The sequence below is a fragment of the Vigna umbellata genome, chromosome 2 (assembly GCF_029865625.1).
Source record: "Vigna umbellata cultivar VRB3 chromosome 2, Vumbellata_1.0, whole genome shotgun sequence".
NCBI lineage: Eukaryota > Viridiplantae > Streptophyta > Magnoliopsida > Fabales > Fabaceae > Vigna > Vigna umbellata.
Genome location: NC_142166.1, coordinates 5,570,303 through 5,590,414, shown reverse-complemented (window position 1 = coordinate 5,590,414; position 20,112 = coordinate 5,570,303). Strand labels below are relative to the sequence as shown.

Genomic DNA, 20,112 nt, shown 5'->3' with positions numbered 1-20,112 from the left:
TTTCATAAGCAATTTATAATATTTATTTATTGATTATCATGTTATATGAAATCAAAATCTATTTAAGATTTAATGAATGGACTGATCCATTTGATATTAACACACATATATGTTACAATAATGTAAATTATCATAACTAATTATATATTTTAATGAAATTAAGAGAGTGTGATGAACAATTAATGAATATTTCAGAATACAAATAAATCAAACTCATTAATTTTATAAATTTATATAATAATTATTATATTTATTCAGAGTATGTAATAAATGTAAATACATCTATTTAATGTCTTATAAATATAAAATAAATTCTATTACTTCCTTGTTTGACAGCAAGGAGCAAGACTTATAAAAAACGAAGTGTATTTGGGAAGATTTTCAATAATTTATTCATTATGGGCCGGAGCCCAAGAGTGGTTGATTTCTGAATGAAGACTTGACCAGTGACGGGTAAAAAAGAAGGGCAAAATGGGAATGAGAAAAAAAGGCTTCCAAAGAAGAGGGTGTCTTCTATAATCTTTGTTGTTCTCACAGTTCCCACTCACTTTCTCTCAGAAACGCATTGTTCTCTCTTTCAGCGGCGTAGATCTGAGCAGTTTGGGAAACCCTAACTGCTCTCACCAACGACTTCAGTACTCTCTTTGCCTTTTTCTCCTTCGATCAACGACCTCTTTCTTCGCCTTAAGGTTGCTCTCTCTTCTTCTCTATTCTCCGATGCGATGTAATCTGTCTCTTTCTAATTCTGTTGATTCAATCGATGTACTTCTTATCTTTATTTTATGATTGGATCTGCTGATGCTGTTCTGGTTTGTTAGCTTCTGTTTGTTTTGTGCTCTACTAAAGCTTAGGAAGTTACTTTTAGCATCTATTTTGTTTCCTTTCTGTGCCCATGACATCTTATAGAGTTCTTGATTTTTTTTTTTATTTTGCGCATGTGGAACCAAATTTATTGTTGAATTTTGGTTTTGTTTCAGACTGTGTTCTCTGTCCCTATTTTTTGGTTTCTTTAGTTTTATTTTACCTGATCTGCTTAGCATGTGTTCCTACTCGGATTGGAATTACTTGTTTGATTTTATTAGAAGTGGGACATAGTGGAACACTTTTTGGTTGGAAACATGAACATTTATTTGGAAGTGGTTTGTTGGAATTGCATTTGATATATGGTTTCAGTATCAATTACTTTTTGGTGTGTTATTAACAGAATGGGTATGCTCTATGTCCTGAGTTAGATTGAGAGTAAATTGATGTTAAGACGTTGATGCATTTTTTTTTTAACTTTTGGGATTTGTAAATAGAATCACTTCCGGATTTAGGACTACACTACGTTGAAAGCTTAGATTTGTTATTATTGTATTTATGTTAATATATACGGACAATGTATTTTTTTGTCATGGTAAAATAAAACAATGTTGTCTCCTATTTGGATGCAGTGAGAGAACATACGAGTGGAAATATGGACTTTGCTATTTGTTTTGGCAGTACTGGGCCATTTGAGTTGGAAATGGGCTTTGATGAATATTCTCTAATAAATGGTGTCATAATACTATTTCTTTCCATCTTGCAGTCATGGCAGGACTTGCACCTGAGGTATCACAGTTTGATGGTCGTCATTATGATAACAAGATGAATGAGTTGTAAGATTTTCCTTAATTTTTGTTTTACTTTTGGTTATTGTTATTCAAAGTAATTGTTGTAGAATTATTTTCATGTTTCAGTCTAATTTTAGACATATAGATGCAATGTGATTATAATTTTATTGGTTTGATTGTCATGATTTAATGGCTACAGGCTTACATCTGATGGACAAGATTTCTTCACATCCTACGACGAGGTTTATGAAAGTTTTGATGCTATGGGTTTGCAAGAAAATCTTCTGAGAGGCATTTATGCATATGGTAGATTTAGCTTTCTTTATGCCCTCTATTTTTTTATATCTATATTTTACAAATAAAGTTAGATTTATTAGTATTTTATTTACTGTGATTGTGATGACAATTGTAATTTTTTCATTCTGGTTTTATGGACTGGAATATCTCTGCTGTCTTTTTATCTCTCTCAAATAGATGGTATGGTCATATTGTTACTCTTTAGTAACAGTGAATGTCTGTATCCCACTGCATCTTTCCTTTAAATTCTTTTTTATTAATATTACATTCCCAATAGTCATATTCCTATATATTTTAAAAAGTGTTTGGTTAAATTTTACTATCATAGGAATATTTTTTTATTTCAAATTTATGTAAAGTTTACTTAGTAAAAATTATAATTATAAGAGTAATAGTAAATAATTTCCTCGTATTTCCATGAGAATACCACTTTCGCTTCCCCTTGGAATGAAAACTACCTAAAGCATGGGAATAATGGTTTCCTTGGAATAGAAGATACTTGGCAATCACTTTGATAGCCTTCTTCTAACATAAATGAGAATAAATATTCTCACCTTTATACTCCTTGAAATGAGAGATGACGTGTAACAAGTGCCCCTTTGTGCTTATTGTGCTGCCGCTGATATTTGATAGTTGTGTGTATTTAAACTAGTTTAATTTGTGTTTTAGGTTTTGAGAAGCCATCAGCTATTCAGCAAAGGGGAATAGTTCCATTCTGCAAGGGACTTGATGTTATACAACAGGCTCAGTCTGGAACTGGAAAGACAGCAACTTTCTGTTCTGGAATTCTGCAGCAACTTGATTATAATGTGACAGAATGCCAAGCCTTGGTTTTAGCACCAACTCGGGAGCTTGCTCAGCAGATTGAGAAGGTTATGCGGGCACTTGGAGATTATCTTGGTGTTAAGGTGCATGCATGTGTGGGAGGTACCAGTGTCCGTGAAGACCAACGCATCCTATCAAGTGGTGTTCATGTTGTTGTTGGTACTCCTGGTCGCGTATTTGATATGCTGCGCAGACAGTCACTTAGACCAGATTACATCAAGATGTTTGTATTGGATGAGGCTGATGAAATGCTTTCCCGTGGTTTTAAAGATCAGGTTCTTATTTCATGTCTTATGCTAGTAACTATTGTATTTTCTGTCTTAGATATGTCACGCCCACACAATTGTTTCTTGTTGTTTATTTATAATTTATCAAAATACAAAAATACATAAAAGATATGACCTGTTGCTCATGTTCATCAAGTTTCTTCATTGAATTCATTTTATTTTCTTATTTGCTTATTTTCTAAAACTATATCTTTACTTGTATGCTTGTTATGCATATGATTTTCCTTATGTTATCAGCAGTAACCATAGAGCTTAAATTTAATTGTGAGTTCATTTAAATTACCTTTGAGATTTTATTATTTTGGCAAACTTGTTTAGTGTCATTAAAACTTTAAATGCAAATCTTTTTCCAGATCTATGATATATTCCAGCTACTTCCAACCAAAATTCAAGTGGGAGTTTTCTCTGCTACAATGCCTCCTGAGGCACTTGAGATCACCAGGAAATTTATGAACAAACCAGTGAGGATCCTGGTGAAGCGTGATGAGCTCACCTTGGAGGGTATTAAGCAGTTTTATGTCAATGTTGACAAAGAGGAATGGAAGCTTGACACACTCTGTGATCTTTATGAGACATTGGCAATTACTCAAAGTGTCATTTTCGTCAACACCAGAAGAAAGGTTGATTGGCTGACTGACAAGATGCGCAGCCGAGACCACACAGTCTCAGCAACCCACGGAGACATGGACCAGAATACCAGAGACATTATTATGCGTGAATTCCGCTCTGGGTCTTCCCGTGTTTTAATAACTACTGATCTTTTGGCTCGTGGTATTGATGTCCAGCAAGTGTCTTTAGTTATAAATTATGATCTCCCAACACAGCCTGAGAATTATCTCCATCGTATTGGTCGTAGTGGGAGGTTTGGCAGGAAAGGTGTTGCCATCAATTTTGTCACAAAGGATGATGAGAAAATGCTGTACGACATTCAGAAGTTTTACAACGTGCTAATCGAAGAGCTGCCTTCAAATGTTGCCGAACTCCTTTGATGATTTTTGTTCCATCATATTAGAAGGAAGTTGGTTTCTGAGGTAAGTGTTATGTAATGTTTCTTTTCTTTTTTGCCCCTTTTGTTGTATTTCTGCTAAACCTTGTTTGACTTTTTCAATAGGTGTAGTAATTTAATTTACATTGTCAGTCGTCTGGATGTCCAAGTATAAGTACTTACAATGTGGAATCACATTATTGTCCGAATGGTGTAGTGATAGTTGCACCTTTCTAACAACCGGGGTTTTCAATTTTATGTTTTGGTAGTTTTAACATTTGTTCATTTTTTCAATGTATTCATAGTTCAATGGCGGTGCCCCTGGTACCCGTTTTTGAGGTCCTGGGATTACATATGCTTTTTAAAGAAACGCTTATTTTTATTGGGTACTTCATTTCCTCAATTATAAAAATGGTGTTAATAAAATGAACTGGTCATTGATAATGTGTTTCTAATGACTATTTGCTATCCCAATTGTAAAAGCTACCAACGAAGGATGCGAGGAGCGTTGTTGGGCGAGTTATCTAGATTCTGGTTATCTATTTTTGGTAAAACAGCTCTTTATTCATTGGTCTCGCCGAATCAGTTGGAGGTCGTTTCTCTTGCCTAAATGGTGGAGCACGTTGTTAACTTGTGAACAAAACGATAGTGTAATTGCAAAAGATTTTAAAATTGTGATCTTTTGAATCTTTTGAGCAACCTTACACGTAATTCCGAGGTATCGTCAATGGACTCGTATTTTAATATTGATACCCGTGCAAGTACTGTAAAGGAGAATAAAACCAGTTTTATAGTAGGTATTACGTCTCCGTTTCCACTTGTATTCAGTGTCTGATTATCGCGTTTAATAAGCAAAGGGTCGGAAGTCACGGTTGGTCGTTGAGTATTATCAAATGTCGCGTTTGCAAAATTTGAAATGTTTAAAGATCAAGAGTAGCAATGTAACCGAAGGCTAGTCATTAACCTGCAACAATCAAAAAGAATGTAAAATTTAATTTGAGTGATCATTATTGAAACTTCACTGCGGCGTTTTTAGATGATATTGGTGAATACCACGTAAAGAAAATATTAATGTAAACTTTTAATATAAAGAAAGGACAAAATTAGCGCCTAGAGGTAGGAGTTAGTATTAAGAGCCTTGGGCGCGCTTTTTTGGTTTCCTAGACGTAGCAATTTAATGGAGAATTCATTTTTTTTTATTGCTTGAGAAACAAAAGTCCGCGTTTACGTGTCAACGGAAAGGTTGCCTCCCGCGTAATTTTCTTTTCAGGTATGGGGAACCTTCCAATATATATATATATATGTGATCTGCTCTTCTTCAATACCGTCTTCCCCTATCCCATGTTTACTTCCATTTCAAAATAACTCCTCTAAGAAACAAGCAACGAAAAACAACAAAACAAGAATAAATAAACAGAACGCAAAAACAATATTATTCTTCTCTCACATGCCACCTCTTCTTCGTCACACCCTCACCCATTGTTTTCCCTTTTATTTTTAACCAAACATGTACAATTTAAATATTTTCACTTTACTCTCTCTCACGACATTTCTCGCCACTTAGCCGAATTTCCTTTCGAATCTTTCTCTTAATTGATTCCGATTCTTCTTCTCTCTCTCTCTCTGTATAAATAAAACACATTAGCAGTCTTTTTTACAATAAAAACGAACCGTTTTGCACTGCCACGTGAGTGCCGTGTGGCAACAGAGCATACAAACCGTTAATCCTCGCCGATGGCGATCTCCGATGCGCCTGAAAGCGTAGGCACCGCCACCGGTCAAAGCGACTCAGATCTCAGACTTCTTTCTCTGCGGCGCAGGTCCAGCGCCACCTCCCCGGGCAGCTGCTTCGATGCCGAAGATGCCGCCAGAAGTACTGGCTCCCAGGAATCCTTGAACAACAAAAACGTCGACGACAATAAAGATTGCAAGTCGAATCATGCAGCCTCCGATCATATTGTTAACAATGACGCTCGGAAAGAGCACGGAGAACAAGTCATCGATGTCAAATACGCTTACCGTCCCTCCGTTCCTGCTCACCGCAGAATCAAGGAGAGCCCGCTCAGCTCGGATAACATTTTCAGACAGGTATTTTTCTTGTGCCATTGCTTGATTTCAATCGTCCATGACAAGTTTCGTGCCTCGTAGTCCACTGAATTGAAGAAAATGAAAATGGCGACCTAAACTGTTTTCAGGAGTTTTTGACAATCATAACAATTGTTAAAAATATCTAGTGTTTGTGCTATTGCCTCCACTAGATGTCATTGAGTCAGGGATTTTGTTGTTGAGACAATTATATACTCTGCTTTAAACATTTAATTCAAATTTTGGAAACATTGTAATTTGCCTACGTATAAATGATCGTATATGAATTTAATGTTTTTTTTTGTTGACTGAATTCCCAGGTCTGTAAGTCTTAGTTGCATGCTTCTTTTTAATTTACGATCACGAGTACTGGTTGTTAACTTTGTCAATTTTTGTGTTTCATTAAATATAAATTGAGAGATTCTAGTTTACTTTGGAGGGGAATGATTACTAATAGTCATTAATCAATGTGCTACAGAGTCACGCAGGACTGTTCAATCTCTGTATAGTAGTTCTTGTTGCGGTGAACAGCAGACTTATCATTGAGAACTTAATGAAGGTATCTTCTTCCAATTTTTTTTCCAATCATGCTAGATTTGGATCTTTAAAATGTAAGCATACATTAAGCTCTGTATGATTGTTTTAACTTCTTTATCTCTGTGCACGTTTCTTGTATTATGTGTTTGCAGTATGGTTGGTTAATTAAGTATGGCTTTTGGTTTAGTTCAAAATCATTGCGAGATTGGCCCCTCTTCATGTGCTGGTATGCCTAATGAAATCCCCTGAGGAATAGATTGTGCTGTGTATATATTTTGAAGATGAAATCTTAAATTTTCAGACATTCTGAAACTGTTTATATGCTATGTTTGCAGTCTTAGTCTAAACATATTTCCACTTGCTGCCTTTATAGTGGAAAGGTTGGCACAGCAAAAGTGTATTTCTGAACGGGTAAGTGGTCTGGTCACTAGCTAAGTTTTTATTACAATTTACAAGAAAAAAATATGTGATCAAACATCAATTCCTTGATTCTTCTACAAGTCACAATAATTTCAGAATATGACATAAAATAATTTAATCACATGATTTTTTATATTTACATGCATGGAAATGTTGAATTGAATATTGCAGGTTGTTGTTTTACTTCATCTAGTCATCTCAACTGTTGAATTATCCTACCCAGTTTTAGTAATACTCAGGTCAGTGTAGTCTTGAAAAGGTATTCCAGGTTTTCAATTTATTCTTTCATTGTCATTTGTTATTTTACGCCATATCATAGTAAATTCTGTAAGTATTTGTGAATATAATATGAAATTAACATGAGAAAAGACAGTATAGTCACAAGATAATGTCATATCCAGGAAGGAATTATAGTATTGTAATTTTTGGCATTTTGGGAAAAGAGTTGCCAACTTTACCTAGTGGGATGGAACTTGTATTTGAGAAGAGATTTAATGCCCTTTGATGACACCTCATTTAACATTTGGTTCATAAAATTTTGAAACTAGATTGATTATCTTTGAAATTATTGTTTGAAATAGAAAGGGTTATAGTGGGATCAGGGGCAGTTATGACACTTAATGGAATAAATTAAGAGTAGTTACATATTAAATCTGTGTATTGTTTTTATTAGGTTCAGTTATGTATTGGTCTGATGGTAGGCAATTTTTGAGTTTTGTGCAAGCGGTTATTATTTAAATTCGTATTAAGAAAGCCCTGCTGGAAAGGTAGCAAGAAGAGTGTATTTGGAAGTTCTTTGGAGAGAGTTATTATCTGAAGGAGTTGTCACAATTCAGGGAATATTTCAGCTGTATTTTTTGGTTTAATTAGTGTGCCTGAATCTCAAATTTCAGTGTTCTATCAGGTTATGTCAAAGAAAAAATTGAAAACAACTTTTTTGCTTTTTCAACGTACTCTGTGATAATAGCTACAGCCTAGTCTATTAAAACCATTTAAAGAGTTATCATATGCTGCATATGCATTTGACTGACATCCATGTAACATCTGCAATCACTTAATTAACCATAGGATCAAAGTAAAATCCCATTGCCAGTAACAGAAATGGTGATTACATATTTGCCTTTCTTTTTAGACATTGTTTTCCTTATAAGGGATATGGTATAGAGGTCTGCTTGTTGGATGTAATGGCTGTAGCCTCTGGTATGGTTCATTTCTTAGATACCAATATAGCAAAGATAGCTCATGGATATTTTACTTTTTCTGGGCAGGTGTGATTCGGCTTTTGTATCCGGTGTCACGTTAATGCTATTTACTTGCATTGTGTGGTTAAAATTGGTGTCATATGCCCATACAAACTATGACATGAGAGCACTTGCTGTTTCAAAAGAAAAGGTAGTCATTAAGTTTCATCCAAGATTATATATTTAAATAAAATCATATCCTATACACTTTATGGATGCTTAGTTTTTGAACAGGATGAATTACCAAACTGTAGTTGTGGTTCTTGTGTTCTAAAACTAAATCATATGGAAAATACAGTTTTTTTTTTATCATGATCAATGTAAGATAAATGTTCTGTTTCCCCCCTTATTCAATAATGATTCCCTGCGTTATAGGGAGAAACATTACCCAATACTTTGATTATGGAGCATCCATATACTGTGACGATCGGGAGTTTGGCATACTTCATGGTTGCACCTACATTGTGCTATCAGGTAGTGTAAGCATTTTAAGTGAGTTGTTTACTTTTTGTTTGCAAAATTATTTTTATTGTTGTTGTAGCATTTTTGGATGCACCTCTCACTGACATTTGAGTGTACTTTTTTTCCAAATGAAGAACGTAAAGACACTATTTTATGGACTTTTCTGCACCAGTGTCATTGGTGTTTTATGCATTTTAGGTCTTTAGGGCTGCAGTCTGAATCCATACATGCTGAGTGTCATGATTTTAATGGAAAGAGTAAATATTTCTAAAGCATGGTAATTTTTTCTTAGTCAGCTCAACACATTGCATGATGAAATATGTTGCAGAACTACCAAAGTTCACTATCCTGCTTCACTTGTATCTTCCTACTCAATACTAAACCCGTAACATTCCTCTGTTGTAATGAGATTGTTTTTGTCATATTCTGTTTGTTGCATCTTCCTCCATCCTCTAATTTTGAAGGGGTAGAATAGGACTTGCTGATCTAGTTACATTTTAAATGGGTAGGCAGTTGTTTCTCATTTTATCCTGGTGCTAGAGATCATGTTAGGAACTTGCTATAACATCACTGATAACATGAAAGGGTATATTTATGGGACTCTTACTTAGACTGGTTGGCTTTGTCAGCTTCAGTTGTTATTGGTGTTTTATTATGGAGGAAATGTGCTGTTCACTATATTTTTTGCTTGGTCAATAGGAAAAGAGCAGGAAGAAGATTGTAATATGTTCACCATGGTAGGATTAAGTTGTGAAATTTCACAGATTTTGTTTAAGCATTTTCTGCTGTTCACTTGTTTCTGCACTTGCCAAAATGCATTTGTGTGTTGATTTCTACCATGCAATTTTTACTCATGTATTTTACACTTAAAATGTCCTTTGTGATAAATTACTGTTACAGACAAGCTATCCTCGCACCCCTTCTGTTCGAAAGGGTTGGGTGTTTCGTCAACTTGTCAAGCTGATAATATTTACTGGAGTAATGGGATTTATAATAGAGCAAGTAAGCGCTATCCTTTAACAAATTTAGTGTTTATTGTTACCCTTTCTCTCCTCTAATTTCCATTCACTAATTATGTGGTGTCATTTTGTTCATTACTCTGCAGTATATGAATCCAATTGTACAAAATTCACATCATCCTTTGAAAGGAAACCTTCTATATGCCATTGAAAGAATACTGAAGCTTTCTGTTCCCAATGTATATGTGTGGCTCTGCATGTTCTACTGCTTTTTCCATCTTTGGTGTGTATTTCCTCTCTCTTTTTTGTGTGTATGTTCTTTTTAAAAAATAATGTTCGCATGAAGTTGATGTTACAATAAATTGAAGAATTGTATCTATTAATTCTTGTGTATTTCCTCTCTTTTTTTCATGTGTATGCTCGTTTGAAAAAAATATTCACATACTGTTACAATAAATTGAAGAATTTTATATCTTGGTGTTTGTGTTTATTGCTGTGAAGATTGAAGGGCAACAGCACTTGCAATGGCCAAAACTTGACTTCATCCTTGGAAATTTTCTTATGATGTTGATTCTTTTAGGTGTCTAATTGCAACATTGATTAATATATCTAGCTGTTTAAAAGTCATGTATTTGGTTTTTGTTGTCTAAAGTATATGATTTTTAAGATGTAAAATTAAGTTTGTGACCTCTCTTTATTGCGGAACTACCTGTTGTCATTTTCATTTTAAGCAATTTTCTCTGGCACATGTAAACTTTGAAAATGTAGGGTTTAGGTAGACAAAGAGGGAGAGAAAAGGAATTCTCAATATAAGAGTATCTTGATTTGGTGTAAAGTGATGTGTTACAAAGTTTAATACTAATTCTAACAACTCTAATGAAATCAAGATTTTTCTTAGTTTATTTTTTAGTATCACTTCTATATGATATCTAGAGCTATTGATCTCTAATGGATTCTTCTCCACCTCTCGTCTGTCACTACCACTTCATCTGCTTTAGTGACTTCTGTCATTCAATTTGAGAACAGCCCGATGAACCAATGATTAAGGCATACATAGAATTCGTCACTTTGTTCTGCCAAGTACTCCTCTTCAATTCTACAATCTTCTAATCATGATGTCAGAAAGTGAATCCTCATCTTTCATATGAACTCTAGAAAAAAGGTTTCAATGAATATTTTTTGAAGAAAACAAGAGCACAAGCATGACTGCTAAAAGCAGCCTCTCTTGATGATTAATCCATCTATAAATTTTACTTCAGCATAAAGAAACACATCCTTGCTTATATCCTCTTTAATATCCATTAGAGTTGGCAAATTACTACAATTAGATAGCACATCAGATTGCTGTTGTGCATCTATGTTGTCCTGTTCCAGAATGGCAAAGCTATAAGCCATTTCCTGATCAGCAATATTCCTCTGGTCTCTATGTTCTTGTGGCTGACCAACAATGTTTTCATGATCTGAAATGGCAAGGCTATGATCCTGTGCTTGAACAACACCTTGTACACATGCATACCAGTCTTATCAGAACCATTATACTGCTTACTCTGCTGAAAACTTATCCAATCATCTTTATTAATATGTTTCTCATTGTTAGATATATTGCATTTTATGTTAATTAGAGAAACATCTCCCTATGTTAACTATTTATTTTTACATATTTTTTTGTATTTGGGCTTAGTCCACATTCTCTTTATTACAAATACATTTTTACCTATGTGTATTTTCTATACAAGGGAGATTAACCCTATACCTAGTTCTACACTATATTCAACACTCATTATCCATTGGAGACATGCACTTACCCTGATAAATACCTAAATTGGCAGCATGCATACCTGTTTTATCAGAACCATTTCAAACTTTTCGGGAATGGTAATGTGGCAAGAATGACAGAATTCTGGCAATCTCTTAAACATGATAGAGACAAAAAAAGCATAGTCTTCCCTTTCTACCAACAGTTGCTCCGGAAGTTGCTCTAGTAATTCAATATCCACCAAAAATTCTAGCAAAATGGCCAAAACAACTTCTAATAGTTTCTGAATCTAGAGAAATAGGCACTCCAACACCACTTGCTAGAGAAAAAAGGATTTTAGGCCTCCAATATTCTTGAGGGAGGTCATACACTCTAATTCAAATTTGGGCACAAATATTTTTATGCCCTAGGGTTAAATCCATAAAGGCATCCTCAAGATTTCTGGTTGCAAATTCCAAGACCCAGTGGCAAGAATAGCTCTCAAATCATCCTGATTAGTAAAGACAAGTTCACAGAACCTATGACCCAATAAAATCATGAGACAATTCTTGATCTTTGCCCGAAGCACCTCTAGCTTCATTCTCAAACCCGTGAAGATGTAACTTTCAATTGGCAAGGCCTTCCCGATACTCATTTTCTGGTACAGTGTTTGCAATGGAATCACCTTTCCTGGATCGCATTGGCAATTGCAATGAAGAAGGACAAATAGCAATATTAGGTAGAACTTGGGCAAAAGATTTTGTAGACTTTTGCACATCAGATAGAACACCAGTAGAGATGCATTGCCATGGACATATAACCTTCTCCTGGAAGAAACAATATGTTTTATCTTGAAAGCTCGGAGTTTCTTGATCACTTCTGTAAAAGTAAGTGACTTGTTGAAGGTACCTGAAAATATTACGAGACACTTATTTGAACATTAAGAAATTGCATAGCTTTACTTTATTAATGAGTTTGCATACGTTTGGTGCGATATATCTTATCATTCTTTGCACTTGTAATGTTTTCTGCCCTTCTCATTGACAATACTATTTTTTTGGAAAATAATTTAGATGTATTCTTGTGTTCATGTGCCTACCTTAAAGTTATGATCAACGTGTCTTATTTGGAGTAGTTAGAAGTAGTATCTGAAAAATGTTAATTTAAAAATATTCCTTTATTGATATAAATTTTTTAAAAACCGAGTAATATTTGTAGTCTTAAGAAGTAATGCTGCAATGTAGGTTAAATATACTTGCAGAGCTTCTCCGATTCGGTGATCGTGAGTTCTATAAAGATTGGTGGAATGCAAGAACTGTTGAAGAGGTAGGCTCAGTTCTGGGATGTTTTTGGACTGTTTAGTTAATCATACTTTCTTGAAGAGAATTTATGACTTGTTTTTGTTGTATGCCTTTCTGCTGCTGCGGTCATCAGTATTGGAGGATGTGGAATATGGTATGTTTCCTTTTCATAACTGCCTGTGTGAAATGACATGCTTGTGCAGTTTTCACATGAAATTCATTTCTATGAATATATATCTTATTTTTATTTCACTATTGTAATGCTATTTTAACAACATAAAAACTTAGGAAGAAAGATAACTTGCACTTTTGTTCTCCATGTATTCTGTCTTAATCATTTTCTGACTATTTGGTTTTGAAACCATGTGAGAACAATCAGCATTTGTTTATAAATTTCATTTGATGTTCTCAACCATTACTATTCAACTAAATAGATTCTTTTGTAATGCAGCCTGTGCACAAATGGATGGTTCGCCACATATATTTTCCGTGCATAAGGAATGGTATACCCAAGGTAAAATGAATTCCTGTCATCCTGCTGAGTGGACCCTAAACTGTCATTTTTAGGCAAAATTTAGGCAAAAAATGAAAAGTGTCTTTAGAAATTTCTGTTTTAGGATATTTATGTAAAAAATAGTTTTCAGTTCTGCTACTTAATTAACGTAAACACTTAAATTTCCATTCGCTATTGTTATGTTGGGAGTAAGAACGAGCTCTTACTAAAGATAGTGGAATTTTCCTTTGCTTATTAAACTAATAAACCAAAATTACTATTTTCTGGAAGTTTATGTTTGCTAAGATTTTCCTAACATCAGACCTTATTTCATCTTTTGTGCTTGTTCCAATTGTTCATTCCATATTGCAGACTTGGTATATGTTTGATTTAAAATTACGGAATTATTTTTGTGCACTCCAATGCATGAATTGAGAAGGAAAGATTTGTTGCTTTTGAAGTGACGGTATTTGGAACTTTCTCCCATCTTTAGTCCAAACATGGACTTAGTTGTCTTTTTTCGTTTTGTTACTTCAGATATTGACTTTGGCATATTTAGTTGCATGCATATTGACATGAATAAATAAGAATAGCAAATGAGCTCACTTTATTTTTCTCATATTCTATAATCTTCTTCTTTTGGGTCTTTACCTTCATCTTGCATTTCGTAGTTCTATTTGTGTATGCGAAATTGTGATTTTTGTCCTGTACAGGGTGGTGCTTCATTAATTGCCTTCCTGGTTTCTGCTGTTTTTCATGAGGTGTGTGGTTCATCTCTCTTTCTATCCCTAATTGTCATCTCTCCCTTCTGGTAGTTTGCTATAAAGTGTGGTTGAGCGAACGATAATAAGGTTTAATTTAAATCTTAATTTTGCAAAATATATTTTAATAAAGTTTAGTTTGAAGTGAAAAATTTATGGTTAGATACCTCTACGGAAAAGTTATGGTATATTAAAAATGGTATTGTCACTGTTTACATAAGCATCAATGTTTTAGATCTATTCAACCTTTTATTTTGGATTGCAAACCCATTTTTAAGGGTGAAAATCAAGCATCGTAAGAAAATGGCAAACATGATTATAGGGGAATAGTTTGAATCGAGAAGCATACCCAAGCTTCTGTTAGACGACGTGTTCTTGACATTGACACCTCCTTGACACTCGGGTAGCACATGTGGGTCACACTTTATTATGTATCCAGTTAAAAAATATTGTATGTTTGGATCTTAGAACTTACATCTCCAAATGTTTCGAACATGTTTGAGAAGAAGAGATAGCAAGAGACATGACTGAATCTGTGTCAATGCATTCCCCCAATGTGTTTTATTATATATTATGGGTATCAATTATAGTGAGTAATTCCCAATTACCACAATTGTGCAAATCCTAAATTTGTATGATTGCCATAATTTAGAATCTTAATCAATTTTTTCCTCCCATATTGGGAGAATTTGGAATTAAATTGTTTTTTTTCATCATAATAATTTAGTTTTTCTGACCACATCCAACAATTGCCTAATTACCACAATTAAAGAACCACTTGGATGGAGAACATATCTTTGTCAAAAGGAAATACACAAGACTTTGTGTGGAACATACTGGGGGAAGTTTTCAACTTGATAATTGTTGGAGATCAACGCATATCAATCAGAAATTGTTTGAGATCGACACATATCAATAAGAATCATTCAATTCTAATTTGTACAGCCCATAATAGGATTTAATGTAAATAAGATCAGTTTTTTATTTCCTTATTTCAGTTATTTAGGTATAGGGAGAATTATTTCCCTGATTTTCAGGGATAGATTAGTGTTCAAATTTATTCCCTTGTATTCTATTTATACTCTTTTTGTATTTTTTTCCCAGGTCAGAAAAATACATCATATTTTCCGCTATAATAATAAAAATAATACTCTATTTTATTGGTATTATTCATATTTTAATTTTCATGTTTTTTGAAAGTTATTATTAATTTCAATATGCATTATTATTTTTTAAGGAGAGATTTTGATAAGACAATATGTTTGTTTTGGAGAGAAAGGGAGGCGTTTAATAAAGGGGAAGAGAGATAGTTTTTTTCTTGTTTAGTTCACAAGAAGGAAGATTTTAAAATTAAATTTACCTGGTACCTTTATGATTTTAAGCTTCAAATCATTAGTAAAAATATTATAGTCATTATACTTAAAGTGTTTTAGATCCAGTTATTTCCCTTCCAAATCCTCCCAATATTGGTGGAGAGTAAAGTTGGGACGAGGAGAGATTTTTCTCCCCTCAATTCCCCCCAAAAAATTGAACCAAACAATAAAAGTTTGGGAAAACTCCTCCACTCCATTCCTCCATCAAAAACACCATGTTGGTGAGTTTCTAGTTGGTTTGACCAAAAAACTGAGTTATTTAAAGTAAGAAAGATGCTATGGAATTATAGGAAAAGTGAAATATTATCCTTCACTTGCAGTTGATTTTCATCCAAAAAATAAGTATATTGATTGACGTTGTCAATGTTTATCTGAGTATTAAAACTCGTTGGAATACTTAATAATGCATTTATAGAAATTAAGAGTAAGAAAGAGAGCCATGCATTATAGAAATTAAGAAAAAAGAATAAGGATATTTTAGTAAAATTGATCCTTAATAATACTTTTATGTGTGTAGATGGATCATTTTCTAGAGAAATTTTGAAAATTTTTAATGATAAAAGATGGTATTTGGTATTTGGATAAGTTATTTTAGAAGAAATAAAAAGTTTAAATTCTTTTAGAGTAGTTTGATTACTAAGAATCACGTAATTTCAAAATTCAAATTTGTCATGAAAGGTAAGAATCTTAAAATTCTCATAAATATATCTCTCTCAAATCTATATTTCTTCTCTTTATGTTCTCTAGTTGGCTTGACCTCAACCGGAATATCATTGGTTTGGTTGAGATCAAAGTGTTGTGTGCTAGACATATTATTTTATCTGATATTACCATGAGTTTCTTTTAAAGCAATTCAAACACGTGCAACAAAATTGGAATGGAGTAAAATATTTAGTATATAGCAACTCATCTAGAGCTATTTATTTTAGATGCCCTCACTATATGGCGTTCAGACATCCAGTAGAGTATTGTCTATTCTTGTTCTACAAGCATAGTCATATACTCATTACTGGCATTGTTTTCTCGAGTTGAGTTGAATCATTTACGGTACTGCCTTTCATTTTTCTTCCTTTAGCAATTTGCTCATAATTTCTCATTTGAGTGCAGTTATGCATTGCCGTTCCTTGCCACGTGTTCAAGTTGTGGGCATTTATAGGAATTATGTTTCAGGTATATTCTACTGTTTCTCAATAGAAGTTGGATACTATTGAGGTTCAGTTATTAAGCATAAAATTTGCACAAATTTTAGTACGAACTCGACCTCCCAACCCCCACAACCACAAACCTTGCCCCATAAGAAATGAAAAGGCAGTGGGAGTTTAATTCCTGTTCTATGGCCAAACACAAGACAATGTTCTCTAGACAAATTTGTGTTGTCATTTTGTTCTGGTTAGAGTGAGAATTTATTTATTTTCATATAATGGCAAATATATTTCCCTCCCTTTATAGGTTCCATTGGTCTGGATCACTAATTACCTGCAAAACAAGTACAGGAACTCAATGGTATGACTCTAAAGTGTTTTATTAAGAAATTTGGCCTGTTAATGAGTTATCTCATAAATTATAATCTTCAAGTGAATTTATTTGTTGTTTCATTCTTATTTTATGCATGCCAGGTTGGAAATATGATTTTTTGGTTCATATTTTGTATTCTTGGTCAACCTATGAGCGTACTATTATACTACCATGACTTGATGAATAGAAAAGGAGAAGTTGACTAAGGTAGCATTACCATGGTGGTGTGAATGTGCTTTTGCATTTTCAAAGTAAAATGAATGTTGATAGTAGTTGCCGATTTGTTTTTGTACGGGGATCATCATCTGTTTTGACAGTGATTCCATCTCATTTTTGAGTCTTTGATTGTCGATTCCTCTTGATCTATGTACTAATTTGCGCTGTTATCAATATGCTAGAAATTTTTGAAAATGTCAATCGCTAACCGCTAAAGTAAAACTCAGTAGTTTGTGATAGTTAGTTTAGGGATAGCTGTAAATGCCAAAGTTGGTTTAACTGTATATTGTTTCTGGAATTCAACCAATAAATGATGACGGATATCATTCAGTATTGTATGAGTCATCTTACTGCACTTATATTTCGTTACTATTGCCATGAATTAAAAAGGTTAATGATGAAAAGAAAGGCTTTTACTACTTCCATCCCCGTACTAAAAAATTTTTTTTTTTTCAAAATATGGTCCTAAAAATATGAAACCAAAATTGTTTTTCAAATTCGCTATATGCATAAAATTATCAGAAAGCTACAATATAATAGATAAAATTATCATTAATTGATTGATAAAATTCATTTTGTATGAATATAATATAATTTGTTTATTTTTTTTTTAAAAAGCAAAGTATTATTATATGACGTGTATAAGTTGCTACATTATAACATAATCACCAAGAAGCATTCCTTTATTGTGTTAAGTCAACCATCGGTTCCCTACCTTTTATTTACCATAAAGTTCCTACGTTTAAAGGAAAATCAGAAAATATCAAAGTTTGCTAAATGGAAAAAGTTCTTTACTTTCCGTTATGATTTTTTCTTATTAAATTTAAGATCTTATACTACACTTTTCAGTTGTAATATGGTATACTGAAAATCATTATCTAAAACTTAAAAATTATTATAAAAATTTCAGTTATAAACTCTCTGTTATGGACTAACTCTGTTTGGTATAAACAATGTTAGTTAAATATTATGTGTTAATTTTGAATGTAACAAACTTAAACCAATGTTGTATTTTGTTGTTAAGAATTAGTCCTATATCTCTTTTTTATATATTTTAACAGTTAGAAAATATGTTAAAACATGAGATCAACAATCTTGCTGGTGGAGTTTTCTTTTTCTCTAAAGAATGGTTTTATGGTAAATCTTATCATATCTTATATATATATATATATATATATATATATATATATATATATATATATATATATATATATATATATATATATATATATATATATACATGTCAAACAAAAGCTATCTAGGAAAAATTGAAAAAGACACGTGACACACCAACTCTATAGTAAAAAATATGAATAGTGATTGTCTAATTGATAATTAAAAATTATAATGTTTATATAGTAGTATCGGGTAATTTTGGTCTTTTAAGAAGTATATAATTTCAATTCTATAACTGTCATGAATAGTTTGCATGGTTGAGGTTTGAATTTCCTGCCCCTCCACTTTCAAAATTTACTCAAAAGTAATGTTTTTAAAATTAAGTTAATCATTAAATGATTCAGTTGTGATTAAATTTGTATAAATAAAATAATTTTAATAAAATGCTGGAATAGGAAATATAACTTTATAATAGCAAAATCTAAGTTTCAACTCATACTGTTTTATTATAAAGTAATTAAGTCTCAAAGTTTTACATTAGATGTTTTCTTCAAATCAGAATATACTTTACAACCATTGCATTTTTTAAAATTTTAAACATTCAAATTAAAAATTCCAATTTTTATTGATTCAATTTAAATTTAAATAATTGTTGGTCAATTTGTTTGGTAGGTTCACCAATTTTTAAATTAATTTAGTTGCGGATTCTAAGATTAAATTAATTGGACTAGACATTTTTATCTATTGAAATAATAAGTTTAATCTCTTTTTTAAAACATAACATCAAGGACTGGTTTTACTGTTTTTGGTCTTGTTAATCTTTATTATCAATTATAATTAATTTAATCTTAAAATAGGAATACTAAGATAATAAAAAAAAAAGTAAACTTAGACAATTGGATTATCTTTAAATGTTATTTCATATAAGTAATATATTTACTATGACCTACAAATAACCATTTCTATAATTTATTTATTCATGTTATCAACAACTATCACTATATTACTTCTATAAATGTTTATTTATTTATTTTTAAAATATATGCTTACAATATTTATTTATATTATATATGCACATATTTATCGTTTTATAATAATATTATGGGTTAAATATGTTTTTAGTCCCTAAACTATTGACCGTTTCTGGTTTTCGTCCTTCTTTTAAAGTAAGGTACAATTTGGTCCTCATTCTTTTCGAAACGTTCATTTTAGTTCTCGGAATTTTGGTTTTAGTCCTCATTTGTTGTTAAATGAGGACCAAATTTTTAAACAGTGTTTAGTTTTGGGAGGACTAAAACGAACGTTTCGAAAAGAATGAGGACCAAATTATACCTTACTTTGAAAGAGGGACGATAACCAGAAACGGCCAATAGTTTAGGACTAAAAACATATTTAACCCTAATATTATTAACAAAGCATATTTATTCTATTATGAAAAAATTAATTTTGTATTATTTTTAAATCATGTAAGAATGAAAAGGCAGTATCGATTACTATTTTTCGTGATAAAAAGACGAACATATTTATTATTATATTATGGTTCTTTCTTCGGTGATGAACTTGTTAAAAACCAAAATAAGTCAATTACCATAATTCAAAACTATAATTATAATATTAAACGTAATATATATTTTTATATAAAATATTCAAAGTAAATTACTAAATTGAATTTCGAATAAAGCCAGGCAAATAAAATACCCGCTTACACACATTAAATAGAAAATAAAATTTTAAAAGTTGTATATAGTTATTCATTTATCTAAAATAGAAATAGCTTAACACAAAAATACTTTTTTATCATCATTATCATTATTGTAATTTTCATTTTAATAATAAAAATTATAATACAAATTTATTTAAAATAAGATTTTAATTAAGTTTTAAACTTTTACAAAATTAAGTACTTCTAATT

General features: G+C 32.2%; 2 protein-coding genes across 3 annotated transcripts; both read left to right on the top strand.

Moving 5' to 3' along the window:
- Positions 1 to 526: 526 nt before the first annotated feature.
- On the top strand, positions 527 to 4,263 carry LOC124839293 (eukaryotic initiation factor 4A-15-like). Its single transcript, XM_047315065.2, has 5 exons — positions 527 to 689; positions 1,568 to 1,637; positions 1,792 to 1,898; positions 2,559 to 2,989; positions 3,355 to 4,263. The coding sequence occupies exons 2-5, from the start codon at positions 1,570 to 1,572 to the stop codon at positions 3,988 to 3,990; spliced, it is 1,242 nt and encodes a 413-aa protein (XP_047171021.1). The 5' UTR covers positions 527 to 689; positions 1,568 to 1,569; the 3' UTR covers positions 3,991 to 4,263.
- A 1,059-nt stretch (positions 4,264 to 5,322) lies between these two features.
- On the top strand, positions 5,323 to 17,414 carry LOC124839295 (diacylglycerol O-acyltransferase 1C). 2 transcript variants are annotated; one of them, XM_047315066.2, is made up of 16 exons: positions 5,335 to 6,074; positions 6,550 to 6,630; positions 6,761 to 6,834; positions 6,944 to 7,019; positions 7,200 to 7,267; positions 8,297 to 8,420; positions 8,645 to 8,743; positions 9,632 to 9,733; positions 9,837 to 9,973; positions 12,670 to 12,751; positions 12,860 to 12,880; positions 13,178 to 13,240; positions 13,933 to 13,980; positions 16,461 to 16,523; positions 16,803 to 16,856; positions 16,970 to 17,414. In XM_047315066.2, the coding sequence occupies exons 1-16, from the start codon at positions 5,721 to 5,723 to the stop codon at positions 17,072 to 17,074; spliced, it is 1,551 nt and encodes a 516-aa protein (XP_047171022.1). In that variant the 5' UTR covers positions 5,335 to 5,720; the 3' UTR covers positions 17,075 to 17,414. The 2 variants fall into 2 exon arrangements, with proteins under 2 accessions (XP_087961992.1, XP_047171022.1); XM_088105866.1 differs by lacking the exons at positions 16,461 to 16,523; positions 16,803 to 16,856; positions 16,970 to 17,414 and adding an exon at positions 14,753 to 16,429 and having other exon boundaries at positions 5,323 to 6,074.
- The last annotated feature ends 2,698 nt before the right edge of the window (positions 17,415 to 20,112 follow it).